This window comes from Hippichthys cyanospilos, chromosome 7 (assembly GCF_059441005.1).
Source record: "Hippichthys cyanospilos isolate Australia breed blue-spotted pipefish chromosome 7, RoL_Hcya_1.0, whole genome shotgun sequence".
Lineage (NCBI taxonomy): Eukaryota > Metazoa > Chordata > Actinopteri > Syngnathiformes > Syngnathidae > Hippichthys > Hippichthys cyanospilos.
In genome coordinates, this window is record NC_142375.1 from 3,352,581 (window position 1) to 3,369,151 (window position 16,571).

General features: G+C 40.7%; 2 protein-coding genes across 2 annotated transcripts; one reads left to right on the top strand and one right to left on the bottom strand.

Moving 5' to 3' along the window:
• Positions 1–136: 136 nt before the first annotated feature.
• On the bottom strand, positions 137–4,368 carry LOC148420682 (galectin-related protein-like). The gene is made up of 5 exons (XM_088420339.1): positions 4,315–4,368; positions 3,136–3,216; positions 2,462–2,550; positions 2,051–2,237; positions 137–1,017 (listed from the first exon to the last, which is right to left on the bottom strand). The coding sequence occupies exons 1-5, from the start codon at positions 4,351–4,353 to the stop codon at positions 874–876; spliced, it is 540 nt and encodes a 179-aa protein (XP_088276465.1). The 5' UTR covers positions 4,354–4,368; the 3' UTR covers positions 137–873.
• A 4,371-nt stretch (positions 4,369–8,739) lies between these two features.
• ndufaf5 (NADH:ubiquinone oxidoreductase complex assembly factor 5) lies at positions 8,740–16,527 on the top strand. Its single transcript, XM_088420331.1, has 11 exons — positions 8,740–8,992; positions 9,712–9,752; positions 9,817–9,880; positions 12,384–12,431; positions 12,501–12,604; positions 12,681–12,720; positions 13,814–14,011; positions 14,650–14,710; positions 14,785–14,868; positions 16,035–16,117; positions 16,202–16,527. The coding sequence occupies exons 1-11, from the start codon at positions 8,786–8,788 to the stop codon at positions 16,277–16,279; spliced, it is 1,008 nt and encodes a 335-aa protein (XP_088276457.1). The 5' UTR covers positions 8,740–8,785; the 3' UTR covers positions 16,280–16,527.
• Positions 16,528–16,571: the final 44 nt, after the last annotated feature.

Consider the following 16,571-nt stretch of genomic DNA (forward strand, 5'->3'; position numbering starts at 1 on the left):
ACAATATGTTCCATTTGTTTGGAGGCAATATCACTCGTCAAGCGTTCAGCTTGCTTGAACTTTTAAACGAATTCTGACGTCAAAATGTGACAAAACGGCAAGGTAGTTGCAAAAACAATTACGGGCTGTGACAACCCAATTCATCCTATCTTTATTCCATGATCACTCTTCATTACAGCATTAACACCAGGTAACCATACACGGATCAACAACACACATCGTTGCTGCCACAATTGGAATGACATGTTCAGAGGTTCTACTGTAGAAAACTATAGGGCCCATCTAATCGGCCGGCCGATTTAAAAGGCTGACATTCGCACATTTTTATTGATCAAACATTGCCCACCCCCGACATTCACCCTGTTAACAAAAAAAATAATGTACTGTATAACAATCTGTTGTAACTTTGTTGTTGTTAGCTTCATGAAGCCTAAAAACCTATTTCATTGTTTTTAAAAGATATCTTCCAATTAATTACTTGTTAACCAGTTTTATCCTGCCATATATCAAAACTTGACCTAAAAAAATACGTATCAGGTAGACTTCAATCATTATAGTAGCTTTTGGGGGGCTACATACAGTTTTGTTTTGTTTTTGAGGTAGCACTTGGCATAAAATCTTTGCAAAACACTGTAAAAACACTCATCGGAAAACACTTTGCAAAATGTGTTGGCTCTTTATCTGAGTTGTGCTGGAATGGATTCATGGAATTATCATTCATTTGAACGGGGAAACTGTCAAGGCACCGTAGAGTTAGATTCATATAGCTTCGATGCTAACACGTAGCCACTTAGCATGAGCGACAAAAGGTCACGGCCAAAGGTGTGTCCAGAACTTTTACCATGGCGATGTCCACGCCCGGTCGGGGTGCCGTCAGCCTAGTTTGGTGATTGCAACACTGCCTTTGATCCAGAGGGTGTCTACCAGGTGGAGCGGCGCCACCTGGTGTTGGAAGTCAAAAAGCTTCTGCGCGTCCACGAAGACTCGAAAGCCGCCAGACTCGCACTCGACTTGCATCTGGACAAACACATCACATGCTCACCACGTCCCAGAGTGCAACGTGTGTCGCAAAGGAAAGTCTTTAATTGTCTACATGCTTCCTTTCATTGCTACCCCAAATGCCACAAGACGGTGCCAAAGCTCCACAGACATTTACCTGCCTGAACACTAATAAGAGTACAAATTCATTTAGGACTATGGATGAGAAGCATGAAAGTTTCATCAATGATTGAAAACTCAATTTGATGGCTGAAATTTTGTTCACAACCTTAAATTGCTTGAAAACAGAACCTGGGCTTGAAACCCCAACACGTGTGACATAAAACATTTGACATAGACCTCAAACCCTATCTTGAAATTACACTGTAGATACCTTAATCTGTATTCAAAACCCTACTTTAAAACACAAAGACAGGGTGGAAACCCCACATTGAACCCTAATTATGACTTAAAATGAAAACGATTGGGTAACCTTTGTTAGGATCATTGTACATAAGTTATCTCATTTTTATTTCTACAACATGTATATAGGTAGACATGGATATGTTCTGTTGGAGTTGTCATGTCTCCTAGAGCTGTAATGAATCAGAGGCATGATGACCTAATCACAGGATGGAACAGTACGGTGTCGCCATGTCATGTCACCATGTTCCTGGGAAAGAACCACCAACATCCCCCACTATCAGAAACTGATTGTTACCTTGCTGCCATAACACCTCCCCTAACCTTGCAGGGAAGCAAGTGGTTTTATTACAGGGGTCAACCCTATTGAATAAAAGAGGGACGGACAGAAAGTGTAACCAGAACGGTAGAAGATCTGTGAAGCTGCACATCTTTGTCAGCTCTTCTCACGAGTAAAAGTGTGTTGTCTTCCTTCTGGTTAGTTCTTGATTAAATGTTCTAGGTGGCCTGAACCTGACAACCTTCATCTTTTTTCAAAAGTTTCATCTTGCGTAGACCACAAGTGCCACAACCCTCCTTGACACCACTTACTACTTTTCTATCAATTACTTTGGCGCCACCTTGTTGACCACAAATAATCCCAGCCTACCTTGAAGGGCTGTCCCGGGATGAACGGAAAGAAGGGTACAGCGCTGTCGACGCAGCTCCACGCGCCGGCCATGCGGGCCCGACGAAGCACTTGGCGTCGGCCCCTGAAACGCACACAGATCTCGAGGGCCACGTCAAGCGGCGGCTGTCCCCGTATGCCCCGCCCACACGTCAGTGCCACGTAGAACCTGCCGCAAAGACAGCAACGCCGCGTTACCAGTGGGGCAAACCATCTAATTGAGCTTTCCACATAAAGTTAGGGTTTCATGTAAAGATTGGTCTTTCAAATTGAGGTCTCAAGGGTTAGCCTTTTAAAATGGTCTTGGGAAAAATGGCACAAATGGAGCTGAAAGGCGGGATTAACGTTGCAACATTCGGTTGGAATTTAGGAGGACAGAAAAGAAGGCTTTACTTGTCAGGGTGTGAGTCCACGATGCCCACAATGACCACTTTCCTCCCCGGATGCATCCCGCCTTGGACTTCACCTCGGAAAGGTACTGCCTGCGCGCCCGGGCGCACACACACACAGACACAAACACACACAAGGGTGTTTTTCCATCGTGCTGGAGACAGCTCATTGACAATTAATTTTCCAGCCAGCCCCTAACCATGACAACGGATTGGTTATGTAGCTAATCCAGACCAATAAAACCACAGTATACATTTATATAACTTTAAGACAACAACTTAGGATGTATTCTTGAAAACTGTCCAAAATAGTACAAGCACAATATCACTGTTAATCACAAAACATTAACAACAATTATAAAACATTATTTTTTTTGTTGACACCCTCTGGCCTCACCCCAAGCCTTAGTCTAATCTCAAGTAAAATCAATTTCTATACTATAAAAGCGAGTTTTGAGCCTCAAGAAGAGCTCTGAACTTGTGGGATCCTGCAAAATGGTCCTCACAAGTGTATGAGGTCCCCAAACAGACAGTAAAACCCAGAATTTGCTCCCCACACCATGTAGTAAAACCCAACACACACACAAACATGCAGCAACACCAAGATACACCCACACACAACATTTGTCAGCAGGAATGCGTGAGTTTGTTGGAAGTTTGCATGCTTGTCGCTCGTACCAGACTGGTGTCGGCTTGCTCCTGACCGCTGCCACCGCTGCTGCCGGCAACTCCAGCTTCATTACCGTCAAGATTCCATTTCTTGGAACAAATTTCATCATAAAATAAATTCTTAAATAAAAAATAAAGTCTTGCCACACTATATTTTTCATTTGGATGTCATGTGTCTGTTTGCTGTGAGTGTACAGCAGCCCCCCCCCCCCCCCCTCTCATTATGAGCCAGACAAATGTTTACACCATATTTCAAAAACATTAGGAAGGAACATTCTGCAGTGTACAGTACTTGTAAAGCGGTCAAATGTCTTGCTTATAATTCAAATATCAATTGCTGTAAATATTACATAATGAAAAATAGAATGAATTAATTCAGTACATACTTTTTTTAAAAATACAGACAATTCATCTGTTGTCAGAATTTTATCCCATCAAATATCAGCATAAGCATCAAAACCATCCAAGTGGGTTGGGTCCGAGAAACTAAAGCTGAGCCTTTGGCTTTGGGAAACTCTCATTAAAATGTTCACATTTCAATTCCAATTCATTTATTTTAACATACAATAATTGGTTTGATAATCCAGTTAATTCCCTAAGAAGTGGAACTAAATGAACAGTAACAGTTGCCACAAGTGTTTCTACTAAATAATATTTTACTAAAATTATGGTGTTTTTTTTTTTTAACTAATGTAACTGTAAAATCGTGAAAATCCCTGTGTTCAAGCGACTATTATTTTGCGATAAATACACAACCAGTGACGAACAATAATTTAGTTTTGGGACAAGGTTTTTTGTCCGCCAAACGTTTTTCTTCAGGCGCATGCACGTGATTTACTGGGGTGGTCACGTGACCAAAATCTCACTTATGCTCAGCAATGGCATTGACTTCGATAGTTGACGAAATAAACGCTGACGATACGATTCAAATGCGAATGAGCGCCAGCACGTAACATGCAATTTTATTTGGGGAAGCCGTCCATGCCGGAAGTTCCGCTGCTTTTGTCGTCAGGCAGCGTCAATTTGGCGCTGCCTAAGGACCCCAAAAACAAAACAAAAAAAAAGGAAAAAAAAAGTTGTCAACGGACGGACACGAGTCACACGTGATTACGTAGTTGCCGACGTAGTCGTTTTGTGCCGACGTCATTCGCTTAAACAAAGTCAATGGGAAGGTTTCTCAACTTTTACCTTCCTCTCGCGCGTTGCCACTCGCTGCTCCGTAGCCATGTTGAAAAGCGCCCAGCTCACATTTAACTTCCCGGATACGAGAGCGCTTCACACGCTCTTATATAGCTGACGTCATTATAATCAATGACAGTGGGCACCGACAAAAAACTTTCTTTTATCTTGGAAATTATTCTACTCATACAAATTTTCTCCATACAGATCTATAATATGAAACGGCGCTAATATTATCAAAATGAACATTTCTTTATATTTACAACATCGAGTGGACAATGGTGTTTTTTTTGTTTTGTTTTTTTAAATTAAGGATGTACTGTACTTTCCACAAACTTATGAAACCTTTTTGAAAAAGAAGAAATTCCCCATTAAGTCACAGGAATTTAATTTTGCTGTGAAGAGCATATGGTATATTAAAATTCATGAAAAGCTGTATAGGTAATTACATAGCCCCTAAAGGGACATGGGAAAAAAAAAAACACCAGATAGTATCGCATGCTCACCAAATAGTATCGCATGCTCACAATATATCGAAATATTTAAACCGTCTGTTTCGCTGAAAAGACTCCCTTGATTGTAACTCTCTTCGGCTGTAAATATATTTAACATATTAATCAACGTCGCATATCATTCAGTGGTCATTTCAACGCGTCGTAGCTGTGTCCAGTTCAATGTGTGTTCATCAACACACCCGATCACATTAGGACCCCCTACAAAATAAAACCGTATTACTGAATTTTGGATAAACGGACACACCATCTCAGCTCAGCGAGCAGGTTCGGTTACCTCTCTTTCTGGAACGGAAAACTCAGAATTTCCATTATCTCAGGGTAAATAAACTCAAGAGTTTTCACAAAACCTGCCTGTTCCTTTTTACGTTATTTTACAATTAATAAAGCAGAGGGATCGAATTAAAAATATCATTGTTGGAATAATTGTTGATATAAACTGTGAGAATGATTATAGTTACTACAAATCTACTACAAAATATAACTGCTTGCAAAGAAGAAATGCTGTGCTGTGAGAATGAGTGCACTGCGTGTAGAGAAAACGGTTTTATTATTTTGTCTCAAATAGGAGGAAGGCCTCTAAAGCCTGTCTGCTGGGGCGCTCCTGCAGCTGAGATTTTCAAAATATCTTACAGACAAAATCTTTTGCAGAATGTCTTGCTACACATAATAGTTTATCATGCATGTATTAGTTTTTCACCAACATGCTCACACATAGAAGGATAAGTACAATAGGTTCCGGCCATATAGTCTTTTCCCCTGATGCATTTTTTTGCCCCTTTGAGGGCCGGAACCTTCATGTAGTTAGGGACCTCTGTATCAAATAAAGAGAGACGGGTTGGAGAGGCTGGCAGAGCGCGGTAGAGTTGAACTTCGCCAGTTCCTCTTCGCTCCTCTCATGCATGAGCTGGAAAAGATTGCCTTTTCTCCTTTTTGGGTACAGTTTCTTACAAATGTCTGACAAATGAACCTGACAATTACATAACACATATCCAATAAATGTATATATTTTTACATTTGTTCAAATGGTTGAAAAATGTACATTTAGAGCTGTTTAATATGTGAATGTCCATTCAGTGCAAAGTCAAGGGAAAATATTGCAGATTTAATTAAAAAAAATAATCACAGTACAAATTCAAGATAAAAGTATTATTACATATTTCATATATAAAGAGATGAAAATTTGTAATAGTGTTTGTCTTTTTGTTTTGTTTTGAAATTTCACATTCACAAAGCCATTTTTTAAAATTTCACTCCATATTTGAAAGTGTTCAAAACTGATATAGATTTTTTTTTAAAGTTTGTAAATAATAGTAAAGATAAAATGATTCTGGACATTTATTCCAAATTTTTTTCTGTGAAATCTGTAACTTTTATACAATCAGAATATGAGTGTTAAAATGATCTGAAATATCTGTTGGTATATATTTGTGTTATTCTTCTTTGTTCTGATATATTGAAAAATAATTTGTTCATGTGAAATGTAAAGAGATTGTGTCAACAAAAAGGATATAACAAACTGTTAAAAATATGAATTGGAGTACAGCCTGGCTTGTTCCTTTCAAATTTGTTGCTACAAAAAAAGTTAGCTACATTTAAAACCACTGTGCATACTCTACTAATATTCTCTAATTTTTACTGATAACTGTTCATTTGGTGTACAGTTAATGCATTTAAAAGTGTGACACGTTTAGTGTTGCATTTTTGGAATGCTCTTAAAAGCTGTACGCCGTGTCAAACAAAATACAGATCTTAACACGTTTTAAATCTTGATGTTTTCACACCAGATTAGTTGCAGGACACAAGGTCACAAAGCTCACTGAGTGCAATTGAATACATACTGTATATCAACGGCGTGTTTCGAATCAGTTTCAGTCAATCTGAAGTCTCCCAAAACTGCTCGCACACATTTTTTGGATAAACATGATTATCTATGATCATAAATACTCACCCAAATAGCAAAAGATAAGTAAATCATTGTTGAAATTGGGCTAAGAAGCATGTATTTTGTGTTTGGCTGAACATTTCTGGTAAATCAACATTGATTCAACATGACTGGTCAACATTGAATTTGTGTATAAAAGATGCCATTGAATCGACGATATATTTTGCTTACAGTAAAACGTTTGAATGATGAATGCTTAATTTTGCATGAAGGTTTACACTTCCCTTTTGATTTAAAGTTGAAAAGCAAACGTTGTTTCAGGAGTTTATTGGGCCTGTGCTTTCTATATAATTTGTACGTTGGGTCTCAATTTAGATTCATTGTTCAGCCAAACCATGTTTCAACATCTATTTGTCTACATTTTACCATCTGGGAATTCAGACAAGGGAAACCAATTTTCATCAAGTTCTTGTGTATTTAAAGTTACGATTATCCATTTATGTGACCACAAAAAAAAGCCTGTAAATTCTTTTTTTTTATCTGACTTTTTATCAGCCTTTTTTGTTTCATATATTTGGTCTTATTTACTCAATTTTGTTTATTTTTTGTATCCTTTGTTCCCTGCTGTGTGTTGTGAATTTCTTTGAGTTGTAGACAACATTTATATTCATAATTTCTACATCAATTAAAGACTGATCAAGATTTATATAAAGCAAAAAAAAAAAAGAAAAAAAAAAAAGAAAAAGAACTCAGAGACGCAAATGGGTGATAAGCTAGGAGGGGCAAAGTCATCCGAGCGTCAAGAAAACCGAACATGTGCTCGTTCTGTAAAAATGATACTGAAACCACATATCATATGTTGTTTTGATAGGACCTCTCTTTGGATCTCTCCTATGTTTGAATCTCTTCCATCCCCTTTTTCATTAGTTCACTTATTTGGTGAAAATGAAGAAAATGAAAATTTCTATGAATATCTTCTTATGTATCTTCTTATGTATGTCAAAAAATTTTATCCACAGGAAAGTTTTACAAATGTAACCCTGTCTTTAAGAATTTCATGAAACGATTTAGTAGTTATACAGTATTAGATTGAATATTAGTAGATTGAAAGACCGAGTGTAGGTAGTTTACAACATCTTGAAGTATATAACACAGAATATCTTTTTATCTTTTGAAGTATATTTTGCGATGTTCATTCACTTTTATTAATTTCTTCAGTATTTTGCTAAAGCCTCATTGCAGTAGATTTGTCAGTACAACTTTTAAATCAGATAATAGTGACAAAGGCATTCCTTGGGTCTGCCTTGGGGACTGGGGGTTGCTGGACCCCTGACCATCTGACCTCTTGACCAATGAGGCATGTAATTTGAGAGGTAAAGGAGGAGATAAACTAGTTTAAAGGAAGAACAAAAGAGCCATGTGGGTGCTCACCATCTTGACAGAACTAGCAGTAGCATCAGCAGTATGAAATTATAGAATAAAACTTTTTTTCAACCATTTTCAAAACCAACCAGCATTGCCTGGGGTCAGATTACGGAAACGCAGCCGGGCCAGAACCAGGACAAGCTTTGAAGAAATTCACCACACTTTCCTTTTGTTTGTTGTCTTATTTGTTTGTTCGCTGTTTCATCTGTTTACTTGAAAATGTACATAAATATAATTAGAAGACCTATGTATACTGTTCCTTTGGCAGTTAAGGTGTATTGTAATAAGGACTGTTAGACTGTAGCCATGTTGTGTATTATATTGTTACTTTTTAAAACAGAGCAAAATAAAAAAAATAAAAACAAAACGGAAAACCCAAAAGAACAGGGATGTCCGCCCATTCGAAGCATACGCTATGCGTACTCTTCCGATAGCGCACTTTTCAGTGAAGACAAAAAAAAGTAACGTGAGACATAAGGAGGTTGCGCTTCTATTATAGGGCTACGAATTGCATTTGACGGTAACGTCGCCCCTTCCAATATGGACGCCACTATGCACAGCAATTGGCTAGTGTGCTAGTACGCTGACGTGTATGTCGTCATGTCTACTCGGCTGGAAGTCATCTCGACCCGGAAGCAGTGTAGCTGCTAAGGTAGCGATGGTCGTCGGCGGAGCGTGCGCAGGACTCCTGCGGGCCTCGGCCTCCCGCTTTCCCCGCTGCTGCCTGGTCGAAGGGCGCCGGAGGTCGTCGCGCTCCGAAGGCGGCGGAACCGCCAACGTGTTCGACCGCAACATGAAGAAGAGGCAAAAGGAGTGGGCGGGCTCAGTCCCCGACTGCCGGAAGTACGACTACCTGAGGGAAGAGGTGATCGTCTAACGTCCTCCTTCCACAGGGGAAATTTAATTTGGAAAAAGCGGCAAGACAGATGTTGTACACAATAGGAAATAATGTCTCATATTTGTACTATTAGTGCAGTGATAAGAATAATATCTTAAACAGTAATGACAGGAAAATGTTGCTGAATGTCAACTGCGTGAAAGCGCACACGTGATACATTCTGAATGTACACTGGCGAAATACTGTAGTTCTAACTTGAAAGGCGTTCAAGACAGGGGCTTCACTAGATTTTATGGAGAGTGAGGGCTTAGACGCCAGGGGATGCCATAACGTAAATAAAGACTGCGTAAAAGTTTGAAGTCAGCAACTCATTAAATGCCTGTCACATATACAGTACGACGGTGCACCCAGTTAATACGTTTGTAACATAAATTGCCACCACCATATAATAAAAAGAAAACATGCACACGGGCACAAAGTGATCAATGTGTTGTCACTAATTTCAAATTTGACCTTGGAGTAAGCTGCAATGGCTAAATGTGTCAAAGGATCCTGTCTCTTTGTAAGGGGAGGTTAAGCCCTTATAAAATGGGCCGAATTACACCTCTGCTTCAAGTCATTAATATATGAAATTGAACGTGCAAAGAAATCTGGTCTTCCACTCAGATGGAAACAATAAAAACTAACTTTTGCAATCAATTTCAACACAGACCATTGCCAATGGAAATAATTTTTTGTGCATGCAGGTTGGCAGCCGAGTGGCGGACCGGGTGTACGATGTGGCAAGGTGACTTGGGACGCGCCGGTGCTTGTGCGTCACGTGTGGGCTTGGCGCTCTGTTATCCTTGCAGGACCTTCCCCCTGGCGTTGGAGATCGGCACTGGACGAGGTCATATTGCGCAACATTTAAGCAAGGTAGGCCGCTTGATTGCGCTGGCCGAGCGCACTGGGTCATCGTTCGTTTGTGTACGTCATATGAACGTATGCTATCACATATGCTTGATTTAGTAAGGCCCCAATAACTTTTTCAGAGCCATGAATGAGAATTCTCGTCTTTTAACTCTTTACTGGGCACAGCGGCTGCTTTCGGCCAGTAGTCTAAAAAGGCAAAAACAGCTTTGATTCGGCACACATCTTTCCACTTTCAAGTTCTAGGCAAGAATTTTCATAATTTTAGAGAAATTAAGGGCTACATTAGAATTTAAGAAATGGCTGTTACGGACGCTTTCGACCGTTTTGCCCGTTTAGACTATCATCTGAAAGTGACTGCTGTGCGCAATAAAGGGTTAAAACAGTAATCAAAATAATAAAATTCTTGGCAAATGACGTTTTTTCTTTGACTAGTGCTCATCTAATATTAAGGCAATTCAGCACTGTAGAGATAACTGTGACCATTGGATCGCAGTATTTCCATACATGCGTGACAGACTTGTAATTGTAAGTAAGGAATGGAAATCAATCTTTCATATGATAGATTATTAAATTATTAACACTTCGCACTGAAAGAGTTGTCTACCTGATTTTATTAGCTGATATCAAATCTGCAGTTTGCTCCCAATTTTTCCCTTTTTTTTAAAACACATTAAAACAAGTGGGAATATTCACCGATGCTAAGTACAGACACCACCTTTTGATACATCAAATTTCCATACAAATTGTTCCTCTATAATTGTTTAAGCTTGATTTTAGTAAGTTGCTTCTTCGGTCCCATTAATCGGCTGGCCCCTTTCATTGGCCAATATTATTCACATTAACTAGGGATGTTTAATAGTACAGTCGGCCCCCGGCTTACGAGCACCCTGATTTACGAACAATTCGCCTTACGAGCGTGGATCAGGGAGATTTTTGTCCTCCGCTTACGAACAAACCTCTCGCCTTACGAGCATTCCGACATTCTAGCCATTGAGTGTGTAGAAAGTTCTCGCTTAACTGCGTCAACAAATTTCAGCAGTTGCGTCATTTTAAATCATTAGTACATACTTGTGGCGGTAACGTAAACGCTATTGCTCTTAAAATGTCACACTGACTGTCTCACTCACGGTGTCTAAATATATTACCATTTAAGTGTAGTGTTTGTACAGCTAAAGGGAAAAACAGCTGACATGAAATTAAATGTGCCGATTGCAGGACAAAGAATTGTCATTGGTTTAAATGTGTGTTTTTTTTTAAATTAATTGTCAATACATTCCAACCGTTTAAAAAAAAAGTGCGAATAATTATCAGTCAGTCAAGGAGACGCCAATATGCTATTGGTCGATTAAGGTCACCCGGTCTCACTCACGGAGATGCTATTGGCCGGCGTTACACGTCAATCACAGAAATGCCGATATGCTATTGGCCGAACGCCTTTATCTAGCTTGATGGCACAGCTGGTTGGGATGGAAGGAAGAAGAGAAAATCCTGACTGAAAAAGTTACTGTGACACTGTAAGACCAATAGCATATCTGCTTTACCGTGTTGACTTTAAGCTTTCGTCTCTGCTCCCCTCTGCTTATCTTAGCTAAAGTCACGTCTTACCAAAGGTAAAAATCATTTTTCCTTTGTATTTGTTATTTAATGCAACTGTTCAGTAGATTATGTCACTCAATATTAATATATTGTTTTTACCTAAGGCGCGCATTGCACGCATTCACGAATTAACATGGGTTTGGATTGCCCGCTATACGAGCATTTCGAGATACGAGCGTAGCCGCTGAACGGATTAAGTTCGTAACCCGGGGGCCCACTGTACTTTGTTTTTCAAACTGAAACCAGTTAAAGCCCTCAACACATGATCAGTCACTGATATAAAAAATCAGTGGCTACCCAGTAGTACTTTTGATGCATCAAATGTAACGTGACAATTTTCAAGGAAGCTCTATGTATCCCAAAGCCGCAAAGTTTTCTTAAAATTGCATAAAAATGAAGGGCAAACACGGGTAGTTTCAGGGACTAGAGTTCGAATCGACCTCGTTCTGACGCTCCTGTGTGGATTTTTCATGTTCTCCCCAAGCCAGTGTGTGTTCTCTCTGGGCACTCCAGCTTCTTCCCACACTCCAAAAACATGCATTGGACATACTAGATTGTCCTTCGGTGTGATTGGGTGCGTGAATGCCTGTTGGTCTCTGTGTACCCTGCGATTGGCTGGCTACCAATGCGGGATGTCCCCCGCCTACTACCCCAAGCCAACTGGGATAGTCACCAGCAAGCCTACGCCATGTGTGAGGATAAGCGGCTCTAGAAAATGGATGAACAGCAATCTTTAAGCAAATATCAAGTTTCTGATTGTAAGGGGGCATCGGCCAAAATACAACATAAGATAATGTCAATGGGACACGTCCCAACAACAAAGCAAGGCCATATGTTGTTTACGGACCGGTTGGACCATGGCGTTGCCGTACGTCCCCGGCCCGCCTTTGAGTGCGCCCTTTTGCTTCAGGACACGGTGGAGCGTTTGTTCCTGACGGACATCTCACAGAGCGCCCTGGTATGTTCCGATCCGCCGTGGCCCAAGCGTGGCTCGGGAGCAACACTCCCAGCCTGCGCTCGTCTCCAGAAGCGGAACGCAGGCGGCGCCTCCAGGAGCCATGCGCTGGCAGCCGACGAGGAGTTCCTTCCCTTCCGGGAGAACTCCTTCCATCTGGTGCTCAGCAGCATGAGGTGAGCGGCCGGCCCGGCCCGGCCCTGCCGAGGAGGACCGGCGCTGACCTCTCCTTCTTGTGTGTCGGCCTCACAGTCTGCACTGGGTCAACGACCTGCCCGCCGCGCTCAGGCAGGTCAGTGATGACATCACTCTCACGAAATGAAAAAGGACTAGTATGAATGGAGAGGGGCTTGCAAATACGAAGTATACATAAAATATGAACTCCAAACTACAATATGAATGGTTAAGTAATGGGAGCCTTCCAACTTGTTTCAGATTTAGTGTCGGGAGTCTCAAACATATTTTGAGGCTGTGGCAATTTGTGTGTGTGTGTGTGTGTGTGTGTGTGTGGGGGGGGGGGGGGGGGTGAATAATCAAAACTTCACAATTTTGTCATGGGGGGGTTGCAAATAGGAATTGCATGTGAAATATGAATTCCAAACGAAAACATAAATGGCAGACTAATGGCAGCCCGCACCTAGTTTCAGATGTGCTGCCGGGCATCTCGAACATCCTTTTGAGGCTGCGACCTTTGCGAGGGGAGGGTGGTGGGCGGACAGATCAATGCTTGACAATTTTATTGTCGACATAGAGCGAATGGTAGATATAAAGTGCACATAAAATATGAACTCAACATTAACAACAAAGTAATGGGAGCCCTCAGCTTGTATTTTTTTTCGCACAGATGCGATGGGTGTCTAGAAAATATTTTTAAGGCTGCTGCCATTTGCAAGCTCATCTTGGTTTGCAAACAAAACTGAAGAGAATCAATTCCTTGTTTTTTCGTTGGTCCTTTTTGGACAAAGTAGTGCTCAAAGTCATTATTTCAAGTAGGACTCCTGGTTTCTTTTTCTTTCGAGTCGTAGGCTCGTCACAGTCTCCTGCCTGGGCCTTTCCCCCTACCCAGAGATGTCCCTGTCTTATTCATTTTACTTACCTGTGAGTGAAAATTTGCAGCTCAAGTGACCGAAACAAAGCCAAGAAAATCCGGCCAGTTTTCAAAATAAAATGTCTTTCAAAATAAAATAGCTTTCAGAGTCAGACAATACATAAAAGGAAAATAGTTCATTATTTCAGGTGCTACACATGCAGCCCAGTACCAGTTGATTCACGAAATGGTTCCAGGTCACGGCCTCATCCTGCGTTCTCTTGGCACACACAGAACACGTACGAAACGAAGGCCTGAGCCGCAGCCCCGCCAAATCTATCTTTTTATTTATTTTCAGATCCACGACGTGTTGAAGCCCGACGGCGTGCTGGTGGGTGCCATGGCCGGCGGTGACACCCTTTACCAGCTGCGCTGCTCGCTGCAGCTGGCCGAGACAGAGCGGGAGGGAGGCTTCTCGCCGCGCATCTCGCCCTTCGCCGCCGCCGCTGACCTGGGCAACCTGTTGGGCCGGGCCGGCTTCAACATGCTCACCGTGGTAAGCTCATTCGTTTGCTCGTTTGTGCTTCCTGGGAAATTCATTCAAGATCGCAATTGTACTCAAGATTCTGAAATACAAAAATAAATAAATAAAAAAAAAATATATATATATATATATATATATATATATATATATATATATATATATATATATATATATATATATATATATGTATCACTGTTGTAGTTATATACATACGCAAACTGTTATTTTGCCATCAAAAACACATTTTCACTGTTTTTGTTCAGATTTTATCGAAGGCAAGGACTGCTGAGATCCTTCAGGCGCCACTAAAAACAATATTTGTGTCTAAATCACTACTGTGCAGAAAACACAACTTTTCACAAAAAGCGCAATTTCTCCTTTTGTCCAAAATAGCTTGATGTCTCTATTTTCAAAAAGTGATTACTAAAGAATGGAATGAAGTAGAATCTTACTTTCTTTTTCAATGTAGTCATACAATAAAATATTCTGTCAGCCTTGAAAGATGCTCGAAATCGTCAAAATACTCGAAATCGGCTGGCGCGATAGGGGTTGCCTTTTCGGAGAACGCTTGGCACTGAAACAGTTAATGCTTGCACCTCATCCGTACGTGATTTGTGTGTGTGCACGTGCGTCACTTTTGTGCGTTTCAGGACGTTGATGAGGTGCAGGTGTGTTACCCGAGCATGATGGAGCTGATGCTGGACCTGCAAGGTAAGGCCAGATGGAACAGGATTGGGTGCCTTCACCGTCGTTGCGGCTGACTGCATGCATGTATGCATGTTCAGGCATGGGCGAGAGTAACTGCGCTTGGAACCGCCGCGCCATCTTGCAGCGAGACAGCGTTTTGGCCGCCGCCGCCATTTACAAAGGTACAATGCACAAAAATAGAACACGATGATTCATGTGATTCAGCTCAATGTTTGCTAACTTTTTCTTCAGGTCCAACATTTTTTCGATATTGGTTCGCCCGAGTTAGCGTTCCAGATCAATTTACATTTATTATTATTGATGTCATTTTTTTTTCAGCATCAAACACTTCAGTTGGTCATAAACGTTTTGAGTTAAAATAAGGACTGCAACTTTTTTTTCCAGGTACTTTGATAAACTAGAACAGGGGTGTCAAACATGTGCTGTCCACCCGTCCATTTTCTATAGCCGTTTATCCTCATGCGGGTCGAAGGCTTTGTTTGCCTATCCCAGCTGACTTTGGGCAGTAGGCGGGGGACACCCTCAACTGGTTGCCAGCCAATCTCAGGGCACACAGAGATGAACACTCATTTTCGTATCCAATCACACTAAAGGACAATTTAGTATGTCCAATGCCTGTTTTTGGAGTGAGGGAGGAAGTCGGATTGCGTGGAGAGATCCCACGCACGCTCAGGGACAAAATGTAAACTCCACACAGGAAAGCTGGATAGGGGTGGAATTGAACTTGGGTTCCTGAACAATGAGGTGGACGAACTAACCACTGTTCTACTGAGCCGCTTGATTTTGCAATGTAAAGTATAAAAATAAACTGAACTTGTACAATCAATAAAAAAAACCTATTGTGATGAATAGTAATGTTAATGTTTTATGAATAATAGTAATGTTGTGCTTTTAATATTTTGGACAATATTTAAAAAAAAGATACATTTGAAGTTGTTGTTTTGAAGTAATATAAATATACACCATGATTTTACTGGCCTGGCCCGCTTGGGAAAGTTGGGAATAGATTTTCCTCAATGTGCCCCTGAACTAAATTGAGTTTGACACTCCTGACTAGACGCTATGTTTTTCAGTTGCAAACTAATCTGTAACTTGTATAAAGCTTTAAAAAGTCGAGTTGATGTTTGTTGAAAGTTGATTCAAATAGCCTCTTTTTCTTTTGTTTGTTAAAAAGATTGTTAAAGTTGTTAAAAAAAAAAAAAAACAATTTGAGGTACTGTATACTCATACAATTTCTGGAAATATTGATCTTATTTATAAGTCACCACGGCGAGTGGTGAATAGATACATATATACTGTAATTGTAACATTTGATTGTTGTCAACAGAAATGTATGGTAACGAGGACGGCTCGGTTCCGGCCACCTTTGACATTGTCTACATGATAGGCTGGAAGCCTCATCACTCTCAGGTCAGACGCAGGCCCGGACCGGAAGTCGAAGCGCTTGAATGCGATGGAATGTGCACGTGCCAATTTTGTGTTTTGTGTCTTCAGGCCAAAGCCGCCAAACGAGGCTCGGCTACGGTGTCCTTTGGAGATTTGTCCAAAATAAACCAAAAGGACGGCAGCTAGTGAAGCCAGCCAACTGCTTAGTCCTTCTACATTTGTATTCCTCGCAAACATAAACGACGAGTAAACAGGTGTCTTCATACACATAGGAAACATGTAGTATTGTTCAACACAGACATATTTACTTTGTTAACTATGGCACATTCATTCGACATATTTATGGAATTTATTTGCACATAAACCGTGACGTTATACGTTCCCACTGTGTTTTTCTCCTAAAAAAATAAACAATACGAGTGTTCAAGACTCAATTTCTTCCCGTTTTTTCTAGCGTCAATAAAAATTGATTCGAATG

Bases quoted from the DNA above. Each gene is read 5' to 3' on its own strand.
- LOC148420682 (XM_088420339.1), bottom strand. From the start codon at position 4,353: ATGGCTACGGAGCAGCGAGTGGCAACGCGCGAGAGGAAG. The intron at 3,217-4,314 runs GTAAAAGTTGAG...ATTTGTTCCAAG, and splicing joins TGGCAACGCGCGAGAGGAAG to AAATGGAATCTTGACGGTAA. The intron at 2,551-3,135 runs GTACGAGCGACA...CCGGGCGCGCAG, and splicing joins AGCAAGCCGACACCAGTCTG to GCAGTACCTTTCCGAGGTGA.
- ndufaf5 (XM_088420331.1), top strand. From the start codon at position 8,786: ATGGTCGTCGGCGGAGCGTGCGCAGGACTCCTGCGGGCCTCGGCCTCC. The intron at 14,711-14,784 runs GTAAGGCCAGAT...ATGCATGTTCAG, and splicing joins GCTGATGCTGGACCTGCAAG to GCATGGGCGAGAGTAACTGC. The intron at 16,118-16,201 runs GTCAGACGCAGG...TTGTGTCTTCAG, and splicing joins GGAAGCCTCATCACTCTCAG to GCCAAAGCCGCCAAACGAGG.